This window comes from Melopsittacus undulatus, chromosome 2 (assembly GCF_012275295.1).
Source record: "Melopsittacus undulatus isolate bMelUnd1 chromosome 2, bMelUnd1.mat.Z, whole genome shotgun sequence".
Classification (NCBI taxonomy): Eukaryota; Metazoa; Chordata; class Aves; order Psittaciformes; family Psittaculidae; genus Melopsittacus; species Melopsittacus undulatus.
In genome coordinates this window covers 77990532-78008574 of record NC_047528.1, presented here as the reverse complement: position 1 = coordinate 78008574, position 18043 = coordinate 77990532, and the positions used below count along the sequence as shown (strand labels likewise).

At 42.0% G+C, this 18043-nt stretch overlaps 1 protein-coding gene across 1 annotated transcript; it reads right to left on the bottom strand.

The window, feature by feature from the left end:
* Positions 1–2795: 2795 nt before the first annotated feature.
* Positions 2796–14061, bottom strand: LOC117437979 (pyruvate dehydrogenase E1 component subunit alpha, mitochondrial). Its single transcript, XM_034073218.1, has 11 exons — positions 13893–14061; positions 10757–10825; positions 9049–9222; positions 8227–8353; positions 7026–7117; positions 6558–6650; positions 5981–6136; positions 5703–5774; positions 4885–4952; positions 3977–4085; positions 2796–3415 (listed from the first exon to the last, which is right to left on the bottom strand). The coding sequence occupies exons 1-11, from the start codon at positions 13965–13967 to the stop codon at positions 3251–3253; spliced, it is 1200 nt and encodes a 399-aa protein (XP_033929109.1). The 5' UTR covers positions 13968–14061; the 3' UTR covers positions 2796–3250.
* Positions 14062–18043: the final 3982 nt, after the last annotated feature.

Genomic DNA, 18043 nt, shown 5'->3' with positions numbered 1-18043 from the left:
TGTTATGTCTTCTCCCTTACACGAACTCCACCAAACATTTTCACCCCTCCTACTGTCTCCTTCGTACCCAGCTTTTATTCTTATTAATGCATATTTTTTTAGCATTTTGAAAACCGGCCTCTGATCAGACCGGGGGGGGGGGGGGGGAGGGGGGGGGGGGGGGGAGAGGGGGAGGGCGGGGAGGAAGGGGTGTAGAGGTGGAGGTGCTTGCACTGGGGAGGATGGTGAGGCTGTTAGAATGCGTGCAATACATGGTCAAACAAGGATTCCTCACTTTATTCCTTAGGTTTTGCATTCTACAGAGGAGGTTGATTGGTTCATCTGCTTTTGCTCAAAAGAATAAAGAGCAAAGTATGTGAGACACAAAGCTTGTGGTAAATTCATGTCAGTTTGCTAAGCAACCTGTTAAAGTAAAACTTGAAGTAAAGGTCTCAAGAGTTCTATGAACAATTGTTAACTTTGGACATGGTCCTGATCAAAGGAAGAATCATTATTACTACAAAAGAATGCAGTCTAGCTTATTTCAAGTTCAGTGTTATTACCTGTTCCTTCTCCACATGAAAGAGAAAAGCAAGGCAGCTTTTATAATTATGCATTTGCACACTGATACTTTATTACACTTCTAGTAGCCATAGGAAATAGTTACTTTTGTTGGGAAAGGATCCATTTTTTCCTCCCTGGAAATATAGTAAAGCATTGATCTACATTACCTCTGCATCTTTTTTACTTTTCATGGTATGCCATGTGTTTTCTCCATTAAAACCTCTTACAACATCCTGAAATGACTGAGTTGGCCCACAGAAAATTAACTCAGAAAGTAATTCGTGCATGAGGTAAGCAATGAAAACATAAATCAGAATCAGAGAAGGACTATAGAAAATAATTGAATGGAAGATGTTTATGTAATATTTCATAATGGAGCACCTTGCCATGGGTGACTTTACTATTACCACATCAAGGGTGTGTTGTGTGGCAGTTGGCCAAAGCCCATTGTTTCCTATTGTTCTGGGTGTGATCCTAAAATGTTATTTTTCAGATTGCAGCTGCTCTTACAGATGTCTGCCATTGGATTAAAAATAGAGGGAAACATCCAGCATTCAGGACTCACCCCAGGTGAAAGCAATCCTCACCTTACTTCAGGAGTTAGGAGGTTGCAGCCTGATTTCTCTTCTTCCCATGGCACCATAGTTCTAACTCACAGAAGGCAGCAGTGTAGAGGACTGACCTGTGGCTGCCAGCTGCAGAACAAGTTGTGATCACATTGCTGCAGCCTCATTTGCTCTGAGGGCATCCAGACCATGGTGTGCTTGCCTGGGTCTTCTGTGTGGCACCATACAGTGGTCCCTTAAATCATAATAACTATTCTTTGTGTTTGTTTAGTTCAAAAAGCTTGAAATAAATATAGTAGCCCCTTCAGATGGTATTTTGATGGCACTGTGCAGTGGGACTGTGCTGCATGCTTGGTGGCGAGGGATTCTGTACAGTGGCATGGGGATCTGTCCCTGTTTTGGAGGACTGGTCGGGAAGGATGGTGGCACAGCCTCATCCATGCTGGTCACAGGCAGCAGCCTCCAAGGCCATGACCTGGCTTCTTTCTAGGAGGCAGCTATCAACTCCAAAGAAGAGCACACAAGTGGATGAAAGTCCTCAGATGTGAATGACTGGCAAGAAGGTCCTGGGATTGAACTGAAGAATTACATTATCAAAGAGAACAGATGTAGCCTTAGTTCCTTTTCGGTCTTTAAAACCAGAGTCACCAGCTTCACTTCAGATGCATCCTTCAGCTCAAAATACACTACACTCTATCTGAAACTGGTCAGTGGGAATAATTTTTCGTTATTCCTTCTTTTGAGCTTTCATTTGATTCATTTCCCATTTTTCTTCCTGTCCTCTCCTGTCTCATTTTCTTGCCCAAATGTTTCGTCACTCTTCCTTTCATCAGGTCCACATCTCTCACAAACAAGGTCTCTCTTCATTTTGCTCTTTCTGCTTCCCCCATCTTCTGATTAATTCCTATTCTGTCCTCCTTTTCTAGTAGTTCCTGCTTCAGACAGCAACACTACTCCCAACTCACTTTAAATACTGAGACACATGCAATCACCACTAATGAGGGAATAAGAACAATTAATTACTTTATCAAAAATCTTTTAGAGTGGATACAGACCTCAGCTCATGAACTGGCAGAAACAACGAGCAGACTCACATGCTATTTAAAACTAACAAAAAAAACCCAAACCCAAAACCTCCCTATCTTTTAAAAAAAGGTCACTGTAGTTAGTATTAGCAGTTTGCTTCAACAAGGGAATAATTTAGGAATAAATTTGCCTTTTGGTTTGCTTAATAAGTTTATACACTAAGTGCTGTCCTTAACGATGTCACTAAGGATGACCTGCACTACCTCCAGCTGCGGTAAGAAAATATTTCTTAGTTCCCTGCTGAGACTGTAATTGAAGTAGATTGTGAAAAACTTTTTCAGAAGTTCAGTTGTTTAAATAATCAGTGACCAGTCAGTGGCAACTGCTGCAAATTTCATCTCTGGTTTGTTGTTGAAGCTTTTCGCATCTTAACTGATGCAGTGAAACAGACAGGATGTGGCAGAACTCATGGCACCTTTTCCCACATGCCTATATAAAATGTTTGTATTAAAGCTGCCTTCACAGAACTCTTAAGAAAAGCCTGGTGCAATGTCCCTTTATTAACATTCCTGCAGCAAATCCACAGCATCTAAAGGGCATTTCTGGTGGTTTTGGGAGGAAAATGGTTTCACCAAGAAATAAAGCAAACACACTACTAGGTAAGTGGTGTTGAAGTTTAATGATTTTTTTTAACTGTACGTAACAGAGCAGGGCAAAGACAAGTCGATAAAGCAGATAAAAAGCAGTTTCAGTAAGCTGCTGCTTTAACACCTTCTGAAACAACATTCAGCATGTTTAACAAAATCCAAACTGAGATGGATTTCCCCACAAATTTCCTCATTTGAGCAAGCTTTTAAAAGAGCTTACGGGTAGTTTCTGAGTCATGTCCGGGTTTCCCAAGGAAGCTTTGAATGTTCCACACCTGGCAGTGTTCAAGGCCAGGTTGGAAAGAGTCTTGGGTGACATGGTTAATGTGTGGTGTCCATGGCAGAGGAGTTGGGAGTAGATGATCTAGAGACCATTTCCAACCCTAACTATTCCATGATTCCATGATTTAAGTTCCTGTAAATACATTCACTTATTCTTATGAATAAATTATGACAGTAGAAAGTCCTTTAGCTGGTAGACTTGTAGCTTATCCACTGGTTTGGGCCCCGCACTTCAAAGGGTGGCTCATTGAAGTAGATGTGGTGACAAAGTTCTTCTAGTGGTGGCTCCGGGTCAGTGGTAGCAAACTGAGCTGCTTCCTCAATCTCCTTCCTTACTGCCACATCAATATCCTAAGCCAAGAATGGATGCCAATTAGAAGGCAGTTCAGAAAAAGCATCTTAATTCTGAATTTAAACACAATGATGAAGAACTAGTGCTAATGCAGTTTACAAACATAGATGAAAAATCTGTGAGAAACCCCTCCCTGTTAAAACTGCAGCTTTTTGTGCCTTTTGGACAGTACCTTACCTTACTGCCAGAGGAACATAACCCCAATGATCTTCTGCAGTTTCTACTCTGATTCTGTAAATCACTGAGAGGTTCAGTGTCAATTTGGGGGTTTTATTAAACACAGTTGACAAAGATATTTATAACATTTACTTAGAGGACTCCTGGCTCCTGCATGAGGATATTTCACTGTTGACAATTTCTCTTTCAGATTTTTACCCCCTTCCTAGGTAGTTGATAATGCCTTGGTATTTTTGACTTCTACATCTTACCTATGCTAAGAGCTGTAACTGAAAGATGATCACCCATGCACACAGCCTTCCTCAGCACCCACATGTGCTTTTCACAGCTCATTAGCACGCAAATCCTCCAGGGCTTGCTTTTATGGCAACTAAAAGCCATACCTTTAATTCTTCAATGCTAGCCAGGTTATTGTTGACCATTCTGTCCTTCAGCAAAGTAATGGGATCGCTTTTGCTTCTCACTTCTTGAATTTCTTCCCTAGTGCGATAGCTAGGACCAAGAGAAACAGAGACATGAACTGCTGCAGAAGCATCCTTGACCAGAGGCAAGGTTCTGGACGCAGCTCACTCTTAGAAAGGTGTGAACAAAGAACTGTCAGGAATGCAATGAAAATACAGTGAAGCTCATCACTCAAGAGACTGGCACAGCTACATCTAGAACACTCCTTAGATCTGTAAATGGCAACCGAGCTAATGTAGATCCAGAAATTAATGTAACATAGGCAGGGGAGAGGGAGCAATCCCAGCCTGAGGCAGTTCCCATGAGGGACTGCATTTCCTCCTTCCCATCACCCCTCGGGTGATGATGCTAGATGATGAAACTGGATGGCTTGCTGCATGCTTCCAATTCACTACAAGTTTCCAAAGCACTGGGCTAAACCACCTCTGCTTCATTCAGCTGTATTAGTTGGTACAATGCCCGTGTCTTCTTGACACTTGCCTGTTTGTATTTTTAAGAAGTGTTCTACTTTACTCTCCTTGACTGGACAATCCAAACTGTTCCTGCCATTTTAGCATATTGGGCTATACATACTCTAAAAACCTTGGAAAAACATTATGCTTTTCAGTCAAAGCTCAATTAGGACACAATATAACTTCACACTGAAAGCAGAATTCATTAATAAAAAGCACAAAAGTGTGATGTTGTGCTCATAGTCATCTATAGCAGTTTCATCAAAACCTTTACATGAGCTTCGTAACCCATTTAAAGATGGAATCTAGGAGTTTCAGGATTTTGACCATCACTACTTGGTTGTTTCAGTGAATGCCAAGGAAGAACATCCCAGTACCTTATTCCAGGGTCACTCATACTATGGCCATGGTAACGGTAGGTCTGTAACTCCATCACAATAGGACCCTTAAAAAGAAAAAACAAAGCAGCACAGAGCATGTTACCACCTTAAGGGACCAATATGTGGCTCTAGCAGCAGGTATTTGCTACAGGTGAAATGCACCATGATTGTAACTCAGTGTTTCTCTCCATTTAATTTTCACAATACTACCACAACTAGTAAAATACAGCTTCACTCTTTTCAAATGAAAGAATAGGTTGATATTGTGAGCTTTCATTCTCACATTCTTACTGAGCAGCATTAAATAACTTCTTCCCTCCCAGGGTCTTTCCACCATTAGTCAGACTATTTCCAAATGCCAATTGTTTCACTGCGAGGTTTGAACTCACAGAACCCTATTCTTCTGCACAAACCCTTTTCTTTTTCTGTTGTACATTCCCAGGGCAAACATTATTTCACCAAATATTAAAAAACTACAGACACGGTGTATCGTACTTGGGTGACAGACACTAATGCTGATCCACAGGCTAATGCTGATCTACATCTGTGTAAATATGGAATGATTAGTATGTTCCTTCGTGCTTCCCCTAATTCATCTCTTCAAAGACAACAACTGCCTGACAGCCAGGACACCTTTCACATCAAAACTTAACTGGCGTAGAAATGGGGGAAAATGCGCCAGACCATTGGGATAGATACACCAATTTTAAATGTTTGACGCCACTTGCATGCCACTCAATGAGGAACTTTTTAATGCAGCAGTAATATGGCTAAGAATTTCACCTATGGAAAAGGAATGACGACTACAGACTTACTTTGCCAGATCTGCAGTGTTCTGCTGCAAACTTTGTTGCTTCTCGAACACAGAGAACATCCATGCCATCCACCTGAAAAGAGAAACTACACACTGAGGCAAAAGAAAAGCCAAAACCCAAACTTCCAATTTCAGCACTTCCACAAGCAGAACATGAATTCAGTTGCAAATTTTCCTGTATTTTAAAAAACATTTTTATAAATTTATATATAAATAAATCCATACATGTGTGCATGCCCATTCTCCCCCACAAAAAACACCAACAGTGTCTGTACTCACTCTGAGACCTGGAATGAAGTCCCCTCTTCTATAGTAGTCGGTACTGGCTGCCGCTCTTTCAACTGAAGTTCCCATTCCATACCGGTTATTCTCACAGACAAAAATACAAGGCAACTTCCACAAGGCAGCCATGTTGAATGTTTCAAATATCTGGCCCTGAAAGAAAAAGAACAATTTGAATCTAGACAGGGAGCTCAGCCTTCAGGCACCAATTCTGCGAGATGCCCGGTAACCTACATGAAGTTTGTCTCAGTGTACAACACTTCACAAAAAAGCCCTAAGAAAACAGCAGTGAGCTGTAGAATTGAGACTGTGCATACCCTTCTCTCTCTAGGATTGCTTCTGCTGTATTACTTGTCTCTTTCTAGTAAAGTATTCTCTCAGCAGAAAGCCCAACAAACAATCAGAGCAAAAGCTCCAAGTCTGATACTGCCTGGGCTGCAGCACTACCCAGGTAAGGCGAGAGGTGCTCCCCACTACTTGGTGGAAAGGCAGAGCTCACAGTTCAAAGAACAAAGACAGATGACCCACAGCCACTCTCCTCCTCACCACACCACACCAGACACAGCTGATTTACCTGATTGGCTGCACCATCCCCATATAAGGCCATGCAGATTTCATTTTTACCAAAGTATTTACAGGCCAGCGCAATCCCAGCTCCAAGAGGAACCTATCACAGGGCACAGGAAAAAAACCACCCTTATACAGCAATTCATAAAGGAGTTGGAGATAGGCAGTTGTGAATTGTGAAGAGACGTTTGCACTGTCAGAGATCTGGTCAATATACACGTAGTTACCAACTTACTTCCATTTGTGCCAATCTCTATTACAGCTAACATTTACACACTGCTTATGTATATTGCAATGTGATACAACTTTGCTCCAGATTACTAAACAGTGAGAAAAACAGAATTAAGACATCATAAATTTAATAGCCTCAGAGCAATGCTGGCTGCATACAAGCTCACACCACAAATACTGAAACACTGGTAGAGAACAGGAGCCACATTCAACTTGTGCTTTGAACAACAAGTCATGTATATACCTGAGCACCAACAATTCCATTTCCACCATAGAAGTTTTTGGCATACATGTGCATTGATCCTCCTTTTCCCTTTGCACATCCTCCTTTTCGCCCTGTAACATGAATAATAAGCAATGTACTTTTTCAAAGGAAAAAACCTATGCAAATAGGAATATCTAATTCAATTCCTAAAGGTACTAAGAGTAAGACCATGTTGTTATCATTATATCTATGTGGAGTTAAGACACACTAGCCTTTCCCCAAAGAGCTTACAGTTATCACAAAACAAAGAAGAGGGTGAAAGAGAACAGTAAAGGCAACCTAATTCAGGAAATACAGAACGAGACTAAGAAGAAATTTTACAAGCAACCAAGAAGTTTCAGTGCTCCACCTATGTACAAGAACTTTCTGATAAATGGGGGAGTGCTGGTGGAGGGGTGGTGTTTTATAGCCAGCATGGTCCCTACTTCTCATAAATGTAATCTGTCAAAAGAAGTATATCCAGTCCTTCCTGCTTTTCACTTCTGCAACAAAGGTGTGAACACTATTCCAAATTAATTGCAATAATCTACACATCTTGTCTGTGACAGAACCAGAAGTAAAATATTACAGACAGGACATTCAAAACAAGGAAAAAAAGACACCAAAACCAAAAACCTACCAAAGCAAAGCCACACCGGAACCTACCCAACTAACAGCTCCTCTTACCACCCCAGGATAAACATCAGAAAGTTACCCAGGCCAGCATTATTAAAGCTGCAGTTTGAAAAGCAGTGCTCCATGAAGCATTACTGCAAACCATATGAGCTGATCTAAAAACACAGAACTTGTCTTCAGCCCAATCCATCACTTATGCTAATCTGCTTTGCCACAGGCTGCAGAGGCTTTTATTCCTAATAAACACACACTGGTGAGTTGGGTTTTTTGCCTTAGCATTGGTGTTTATTTTAGAAGGTGACTCTTGGATCTCTCCCTGGAATATGTTCTTCTCTTTCTTACTTAACAGCAGATCATTTTCATTATCCATCTTTCTCATACCTTTATAAAATGGTTTGAGTTGTATGGAACCTGATGGTTAGGGCCAAAGGAAAGAAAAAAGCTTAATTTTAATCTGTTACTGACATACATTCCATTGTGCATCAACAACATTTTGGATTGTACTAAAAAGTTCTGCCACAAGTACAGCAGCATGCAAATCCTCCTCATTTTACTCAGCACAAACCTGTAAGTTCAGTGAGAATTTCTCGAATAGGCACTCCTCGCGTATAGGTAAAGCCATGAGCCCTGTAAGCTGTTATCACATGGTCTGTAGGCTTTATGGCAGCTTCAATCCCTACGCAGCAAGCCTCCTGTTACATAGAAAAAAGTCAACAGTGAAGAAAAGCAAACATCCACGGCCAGCAGGGTGGCAACGGCTAGCTATGATCCCCCCCATACATCAAACCAGGAAGAGCACTAAGACCAGAGACCTCCTTAAATGCCAGTGGGTGGCAGGCCTCGAGCTCTAACAGCCTAGAGATCTGAATTCCAACCTGATGGTGACTCACAAAAGCAGACAAGAGGGGAAGGAGGCCTGTAAAAATCTGCAGACTTTTTCTACAGCCATCTTCCACATGAAGCATCTAAACAGCTGCAATTCAAAAATGTCAGGTGGGAATGGGCAGACAGCAAACTTTCACTTCATTCATGAAAATCCTGCTCCTGGCTCTTCTTTTGCAGTGGCCACATGATCTAGCAGACACTGCTTGAGGACAAGGATGGGAGCCTCCAAATGCACTGAATTTACTATGCTGCAGTTGCTCATTCCTCTCATTCAGCTGATCTTCAGATGCACCTTGCCTTCTCTCTCTTCCTATTGCTATCCCAAGATTTCAGGCATTTCCTTGGGTGCCAAGACATTGTTTTCAAAGAAACAATGAACTACCTCATGGATCCAACTACTACTTCAGACACTGCACATCTGGATTTACTCTCCACTCTAGTCAAATCCTTACATTAAGTAAGGTGAGACAATAAAAAATCCCTGAGGAAAAAGGAATCTTACCTGCCCATCGTATAAGTGGCAGAAGCCACGAATAATCTTCTGCTTGTACAGCTGATCAGCTTTCAGCTCCATGCGTCGGATGGACTGCATTGTCTTGTAGTACTTGAGCCCCTCCTCTCGGGTCATCACTGTGGTGGTACTGGGGCCTTCTTCTAGGCGATGAAGGTCACATTTCTGCAAAGTTGAACATGAAATTATTTCTTGAAAGGAATTCGTCATTTTTTCAAATGCCAGCTTTTTTTATAATGTCCTATTTACAAATTCAGTGTAATACACTTCAAAAAAGGAAAGCCAGCAAAACTTAAAGTCATGGGTCAAAATAAGCATGATTTTTGTGTGCTATTTCCAAATTTAGAGAAATAAAAACTTTACTCCTATTACAGGCTCCACTCACAAAAAGAAGTCTCGCAGCTCCTACATTCAGAAGATAGTAGGATACAGCCCTCACAAGACTTGGGAAAGGCACATTTCCATGGTTGTTGTAGGCTAAATACTTGGCAAGAGCTACAGGGCCTTAGTGAAGACACGATATAGTTTCCTTTCTGAATCAGTTTGTAAGATCTGCCTCTAAGACTGGATCTCACCTCTTATACCAGCATCTGTACCAAGCAGTAATAAACTGCTGCTGCACCAGCCATCCTGCCAGTCAAACCACCACGCTTACAGCACCACTTCATTCCCAAATGACAGACTGTACTGAGGGAGGGCTTACCTTAGGCACCAATACAGAATAAATGAAATTAAATAGAATTAAAAAGCAGTCAAGCTCAGTGGAGCAATTCAAACAAATCACTCCATTTGTGCAATTAAAGGGACAAAACACAGCTATGTTGGATAAAGACAGCTTACATTAAAGCAAAAGTCTCACCAAAGCGAATCCACTGGCACCTAGATGAACTGCATATAACACATGGGCACACCACTCAAGAACGCTACTCAAGAAATTTAGGAGTCTGTACAGGTTCAAACATTAAACCTTGTATCTACTCAGAAAAGACTTTTCATATCAACTTATTTTCCCTCCCTTCCATCTGTGCAACAACTTCAGTACTTCACAGGCACAGAAACAGAGCAAATGGAAGGGAAATCAAACCATTTCTTTCAGATATTATTCTACTAATTCCTGAATGACAAGCCAGCACAGAAGCTACTACTAGCAATAGAAGCATCACTGTTTTTTTTTTTTCAAGCTAGGCACAGCAGTAGTTGACAGAATAGAGCAAACATACTTTTTGAACAGCACCAAGTTAATCATTAAAAGGGTGCCATAATATTTCCTCAAAAATCCACACAGACCTCAATCAGCTGCACATCTGGGATGCAACACACATGATTCCATAAATAAAAGGGAGATGGAAAGAAGGGTAGGCAGCAAACACCAGCTATTTGTTTGAAAACAAGCAGAGAAACATTAATACTCTTCCCTTAGAAGAGATAAGGTTATTAGGCACCTTTGTGACTCTGCATTCACACTTGCATTGAACTACCGCAGCTGCAAAGGACCACATTCTTAAGAAACAAGTAATGTTACTACATACAGCAAAGCAAGGCACCTCCAGCCGCATTGAGAAATCAAGTCAGGCAGCAAGGGGGTTGGTCTGGAAATTCAAACAATAGTTTTCTAATTGAAAAAGGGGCCAAGTCCATCATGTTAGGATCTACAACACACACAAGCACAATGCCAGTATCAAGTGTTCAGCTTCTTTACCTTAATTTCAAATGTAGCTTCATTTGCAAAGTCTGCATAGTTACGCGATGCTACCATCACTCGGGAGGCCTTAAAAACAAAACCAACAAAAAAACCCCAAAAACATGAACATTATTTAAATATATTTATCAACCAAAAGTAGACAAATTCTCAAATAATTTCTAACAGTACTCCCAAACTGAAATATCTTGGGAATTAAACTCACCAGATCTAAAATAAAGTTTCAAAAGACTGCGAAGATCATCAAACCCACAAAAATAATTACTTTTCCCTTCACATGCCAGATTGCTTACAGGAGTAGAGAAAACCAACGCACATTTTGACGCTTCCGGCACTGATTGGAATTTTGTCTCAACAGAATAAAAAATTATTTGGAAAAAGAGATCACTCTCAACTCTCCCCCTCGCCCCCCTTCCTCCCCCCCCACCCCCCTCCCGGCAGATTTCTAGAGTATGAACTACTCTTTCTTTTCAACACAAACAGAAGTTGGGGGGATGCAAGGCAGGGACAATGAAGGGGAATATTGTTTCAGTGGGTATCAGTATGGCCACTATTTAAAAATTACATATAACATAAAAGGTGATATATCTGAGGAGACATAAAACACAGAACAACATAAAGGGTGACATAGTAGTGGGGAGGTACAAAGGATGCTTAAAAATCTATTACTGTTCTGTCCTAAAGAGTGAACACAGGTTATTGACTTATGAACATATGGGATTGCTAAACTACTTCACTATGTTTCACTGCAGCATTGCACAGGATGCTCATCTCTCTGTGCATGCACTGTGGCCACAGCAGAAGGAATGCACTACACCTTTAGCAGCAAAACTGTATTGCTCATGGAGTTACACACAATTTTCAGTAGCTTCCCTTATGATGCTATTCACACACATTAAGCTGAAGGTTGATTATTGTGAAATTTTAAGAATGTCCAGGTCAGTTTCCAAAAAAGTTCTGACCCATAAGTGTGAGGCTTGGAAAAAAGCCAAGAGACATTTCTCAATCCCTCCTGGTTACTACTCTGTTGCATATCTGATTTAGCAGTCACGACCACCCCATTATCAGATTAAGCACTTTAAATTCATACCAAGTTTCTACACTGTTTACCCCAAAGTGTCAGTATTATCTGTGAAGAAAACTTCTTTTACTTCTAGAGCTGGAAGTAAATCAAGAGTTTGGGATTCCCAGAATGGCTGAGGTTGGAAGGAACTTCTATAGGTCAGCCAGAACCCCCTTGTCCTGAATATGACATAAAAGCAACACTGAGGAGTCTGTACAAAAGTTCTAAATACATGGCCAGTGCACATATCAAAACTGAACCTTTTTAAGACTTAGGCCTTACCTCACTAACGGCTCCCTAGGTTAGCAGCATTTGGAAAAAAGAAGGAAAAAAAAAGAAAAACTTTTAGATCCATAGTCCCAACAGACACAAGAAGATCTGGTAAATCTTCTCTCATGTTTGATTCTCACATATCCAGTCGCCTACCTGCTTTTCCACAAGAACTTAATGCTCAGGTAAATGAGCTACTTCAGAATAGAGATGCAGTGACAGACTTGCTCTCCATGGCAAAAAGTAAGCTGACTTCCAATTACCAAATAGTACTCTTTCACAGTGACTGGGTCTTGACAGCTTTTTTTTTCAGGAGGGTTAATTTCTCCTCATGGCCATAGTCATTATAATGGAATAAGGAGAATGAAAAGGTAAGAGTATGATTTTTTCATACACGCGTTAAAACACAGGAAATAACTCACTAATGAAAAAACAAACCAATCAACCAAAGCATGGAAAAAAAAATAAATCAGGAAGATATGAAAAGGGAATGTTGTTTGAGCAAAGAAAGGTGAAGTAGCTCAAAAGCTCAGATAGATGAATTTCAAATGGAACAAGAGTATGTTTACTCCCTGTTTAGGATCTGACCTGTGCTGACTGTCAAAATATATATAAATAAAAGAAATTGAAGACAAGAGATGAGAAAAGGGTTTCAGAAACAAATCAAAACATGTTATACAGATACAAAAATATAAATAGCAAAGAGATCACAGGGCCCTGTTACCCTAAAAGTCAGTCGGAGAAATCCTCTAAGACTCAATTTGAAGTTTTAGAAAGCAGGCATTCTTTACTGCAGCACTGGGCTCACAGACGAATCATTTCACAAAGGTGAACAGCGGCTATATATTTAGCATGCTCATGCATATTCACAGTTTTTCTGGGAACTAATTATAATATTTACATCCTAATTACACATAGGCTTTCTTGATGAGGGGGTGTCTCTGATGGCTGTCCAGTCCTCCTTACTGTTTACTGAATGACATCAGTGTTCGCACATGCTTGCAAGGTCCTAGTTAGCAGCTGGTATGTCCTTGCTTCTATTCTGTTCCAGTCTCGCTCCACCCTGGGCGCCGTTGTGTTATCTTGAAGGCTAGCATCCTTGGTCTTACTGTCTTCCTAAGTTGTTATCAGTCCCATGATGTTTCTTCCCCCATTAGCTGAACGTTCCCTCCTATCTACATGTTAGTAAGCTAGAATAGTCTGGTTTATTCTACTATGCTAAAGGCACACACGCTATCGTTAGTTTAAGGTCTAACGTTACAGTGAGTACTAATAAAGGCCCTGGGCAGGGTAGCCCGTCCTCTGCCCTCCTATAACACCACCAGCCGCGCCTCCAGGGTCACGGCTGCCAGAAATTCTTACGTCGGGAAGAAGCGACGGCCCCGTGCGGGTCCCTGTCCCACACACACGCGTTTATCGGATGCACAGATCAAGCCAGTTCCTGCACGCAGCAACCATTTTATTTTCAAGCGATATTTTACACAAAGTACAGAGTAAAACAAACAAACAACAACAACAAAAAAGCACAAATCCAATCCAAATTATATGCATTTTAAAAAATTCTTTTACCCGCTTGAATTTTCGCCGTTACAGCCGGGCTATTTTGCAAGGGCAGACCCACGGCCCCGCCGCGGCCCTGTCCTCGTCGTAAGCAAGCACGGCCCACACCTGCCTCCACTAACGGCAGAGGCAGCACCGGCCGCCCGCTCCCCGGGCCTTGCCCACCCGTTACGCAGAGGAGCGCGCGCCACCGCCCGCTGGGACCTTTTGCGTTCCGGGCGGGCAGGCAATGACCAAACTCACCGGTTTTGCGGCGGCGGCAGCCGCTGCCGGACTCTGCAGCACCCGGGAGAGCACGGCCAACAACATCTTCCGCATGGAGCGGGGACAGGCAACAATACCTTAAGGCTGCCCCCGTCCCCGAATCTCCTTCAGCTGTCCGCCCCGCCCCCGGCGCCGGCCCAGTACTTCCCGAAGGGGCTGCCGGGACTCTCGCCTGCATGCCTCCGCCTCTGTGCGCATGTGTGGAGTTCGGCTGCGGGGATGGAGGAAGGGAAGGGGAGGGGAGGTTGTAAGAGAGCTGTGGTGCCACCTCGGCCGGTAGCGGGACGGGCCAGGATCTAGCCCCGCTCAGGAGCCCTGGGTGACGGCTTTGGCGACTGTGTGAGCCGGCCGTTAAATGTGCAAAAGACCTAATCTGTTCAGAAACCGTGGAGTCTAGACACCTTACCTGGGTTCATACTGATCTTAGACAGCTTGACACGAAAACTGGACATGTCACCGCTTCCCCTGGCCGTGCCACCCTCTCCAGCTGTAGTTAACTGCCTCGGGTCGCCATGGTTTGGAGCTGTGACACACGTATCGCCTGCTCTGATAGGTATCAGGTGGTCTTTGTGAGAGCATTCCCTGACTGTTTTTTATATGCATAAAGTAACTGAAGTGTTGAAACCCGTCCTTTTAATTTAAGAGATATCCATCCCCTGGGAAATACACCAGAAAGTCAAAATGTAACTAAATGTTGAAGAGTGCTCTCATTGTATCTGATGTGCTGATCTCTCCAGCCAGCCTCCCTTCTTGTCTTGCTAGCTGCCTAAAAGGCTCACACTGAAGTTCCCCATCGGGTTGCAGTGGAGTGCCCAGATCAAGTTAACTGCTCCTTACTGTCCTGGCCTCATGCCTGACTGGGTTCCTGCCCCTGCTGTGCTTCCCTGAGCAGTGCTGACTCCAGCACCTGCACAAGTGCACCTGAACACAATAGATCCAGCGGAAAGGTAGCACCTATACTCTCCTTTCCTCCCACCAAAAAAAAAAAAACAACCAAAACAACAAGCCCAAACCCAACAAAACAAAACAAACAAAAACCCAATCAACCAAACAAAACCAACAAAGAACCACAACAAAACAAAATCAAAATACAGCAGAAAGTAAACTCTGTTCTCCTGTTGGCATCACAAATGCTTGTGTCTGGTGAGTCCTGAGGGTTGTGCAGAGCTCAGCGCATTTGCTGCTCAAGTGGTAAATGTTTAAGGCGTAAGTGGCACTGAAAATATGTTCCTCAAACTACATCTGCAGCCTCCCTCCAGTAGGATGGAAAGTGGGCAACTAATTTCCGAAACACAGCTTCATCTGGATCACAACTGTACCATTCACCTCCTTCCTTAGCTGCCCACCTGTTCTATTACACAGGACACTAGGCCAGTGTGATTTCTTCCTCATATGATCGGTAATGCTAGGTAGGTAGCAATCTCTGTAGACAGATATTATGAAGAATCATAGAATCATAGAGAACCACAGTTTCTGAGCAGTTTGGGTTGGAAAGAACCTTAAAATCATCTAGTCCTAAGCCCCTGCCATGAGCAGGGACACCCCCCAGTAGACCAGGTTGCTTCCAGGGCCGTGTCCCACCTGGCCTCAAACACTGCCAGGGATGGGGCAGCCACAACTTCTCTGGGCAACCTATTCCAGTGCCTCCCCACCCTCACAGTAAAGAACTTCTTTCTAGAATCTAATTGAAATCTCCCCTCCTTTTCCTAAGCTATCTTTAGTCTGCAGCAGTTCCCCACTTGGAAGGCAAGCACAGACTTGCTGCAGATGTTCTACAGGCAAGGAGTGGCTCTGCAGCTACGGAAAGCATTATCTGGAAGGTCTGTGCGTGGCTTTTCCCAGGGCTGCCAAGGTACAGCAACAGCCCCAGAGGTCCCAGGCCATTTCTGAGCAGCGTAACCATTACTGTCTGGAAGTTTATAACCTTCACTTTTATAAATAAATTTTACTGATTTATCAATCAGTATTGCACAGTCCTGGAAGGACTACAGATGGATTCATGTGCATTGATGGTGTTCATGCACACACCAGTTATACTGGTGTGACTCATGAAGTACAAATGCTTCTAGTGTTCTGCTGGCCTGCTCAAGTTTATAGCAAGGCCAAATGCACCTGGGATGGGATAACTCCTGCTATCTGCAAGATGCTCTCTTCTCTCTGCCAGCTCAAGAGAATAAAGAGCAAAGTATGTGAGACACAAAGCTTGTGGTAAATTCATGTCAGTTTGCTAAGCAACCTGTTAAAGTAAAACTTGAAGTAAAGGTCTCAAGAGTTCTATGAACAATTGTTAACTTTGGACATGGTCCTGATCAAAGGAAGAATCATTATTACTACAAAAGAATGCAGTCTAGCTTATTTCAAGTTCAGTGTTATTACCTGTTCCTTCTCCACATGAAAGAGAAAAGCAAGGCAGCTTTTATAATTATGCATTTGCACACTGATACTTTATTACACTTCTAGTAGCCATAGGAAATAGTTACTTTTGTTGGGAAAGGATCCATTTTTTCCTCCCTGGAAATATAGTAAAGCATTGATCTACATTACCTCTGCATCTTTTTTACTTTTCATGGTATGCCATTAATATTCATGTGTTTTCTCCATTAAAACCTCTTACAACATCCTGAAATGACTGAGTTGGCCCACAGAAAATTAACTCAGAAAGTAATTCGTGCATGAGGTAAGCAATGAAAACATAAATTAGAAGCAGAGAAGGACTATAGAAAATAATTGAATGGAAGATGTTTATGTAATATTTCATAATGGAGCACCTTGCCATGGGTGACTTTACTATTACCACATCAAGGGTGTGTTGTGTGGCAGTTGGCCAAAGCCCATTGTTTCCTATTGTTCTGGGTGTGATCCTAAAATGTTATTTTTCAGATTGCAGCTGCTCTTACAGATGTCTGCCATTGGATTAAAAATAGAGGGAAACATCCAGCATTCAGGACTCACCCCAGGTGAAAGCAATCCTCACCTTACTTCAGGAGTTAGGAGGTTGCTGCCTGATTTCTCTTCTTCCTATGGCACCATAGTTCTAACTCACAGAAGGCAGCAGTGTAGAGGACTGACCTGTGGCTGCCAGGATTGAACTGAAGAATTACATTATCAAAGGGAACAGATGTAGCCTTAGTTCCTTTTCGGTCTTTAAAACCAGAGTCACCAGCTTCACTTCAGATACATCCTTCATCTCAAAATACACTACACTCTATCTGAAACTGGTCAGTGGGAACAATAATTTTTCATTATTCCTTCTTTTGAGCTTTCATTTGATTCATTTCCCATTTTTCTTCCTGTCCTCTCCTATCTCATTTTCTTGCCCAAATGTTTCTTTTGTCACTCTTCTTTTCGTCAGGTCCACATCTCTCACAAACAAGGTCTCTCTTCATTTTGCTCTTTCTGCTTCCCCCATCTTCTGATTAATTCCCATTCTGTCCTCCATTTCTAGTAGTTACTGCTTCAGACAGCAACACTAAACTCACTTTAAATACTGAGACACATGCAATCACCACTGATGGGGGAATTAGAACAATTAATTGCTCTTTCAAAATCCTTCAGATTTTTTCCCTTGGAGTCGTTGGAGTTTGGAAGAGAAAGAGTTTTCTAGGATCTTCCAGATGTTTTGCATCTAGCAGTGACAGAATAATGGTTAAGAATGTTCCACTTCTGTTTGTTGTTCTGATTGCTTTCCTGCACTTTTTTTTTTCTGAAAACACTGAAGGAGAAAGATGCCAATGAATTTACAATGTAATTTTTCACGCTTGATTTATTTATGGTTGTATGCCATTCCTTTGTACTTCCACTATGTTGCTTTTTTTTATTCCCAGGAGTAATTAATATTACAACATCCAGAGAAGCACTTCTTTATAAAAGGCTGTATTCATTTACATAGTAAACTCCTAGGGGAAAAGAGATGTTATTTTACTCTCCTGGGTAAGCCCAACTACTGTATAGTTACATAACCCTGGTAAATTTGAAAACGGGGAAAAAAAAAAGCAGCCGTATTTTCTGTTGCTGGATCTGATTGGTATGAAAAATGTTGTGTCTGGGACTTAATTCAGTCCTCTTTTATTTTGAAATCATATATATTTTTCAGGTATATAAAAATGTATAGTTTTATCCAACCTCAATGT

Coding starts and splice junctions, on each gene's coding strand:
- LOC117437979 (XM_034073218.1), bottom strand. CDS start 13,967: ATGCGGAAGATGTTGTTGGCCGTGCTCTCCCGGGTGCTGCAGAGTCCG. Junction 6,137..6,557: donor GGGATGGTGCAGCCAATCAG/GTAAATCAGCTG, acceptor TTTTTCTTTCAG/GGCCAGATATTTGAAACATT. Junction 5,775..5,980: donor ACTTCATTCCAGGTCTCAGA/GTGAGTACAGAC, acceptor TTCTCTTTTCAG/GTGGATGGCATGGATGTTCT.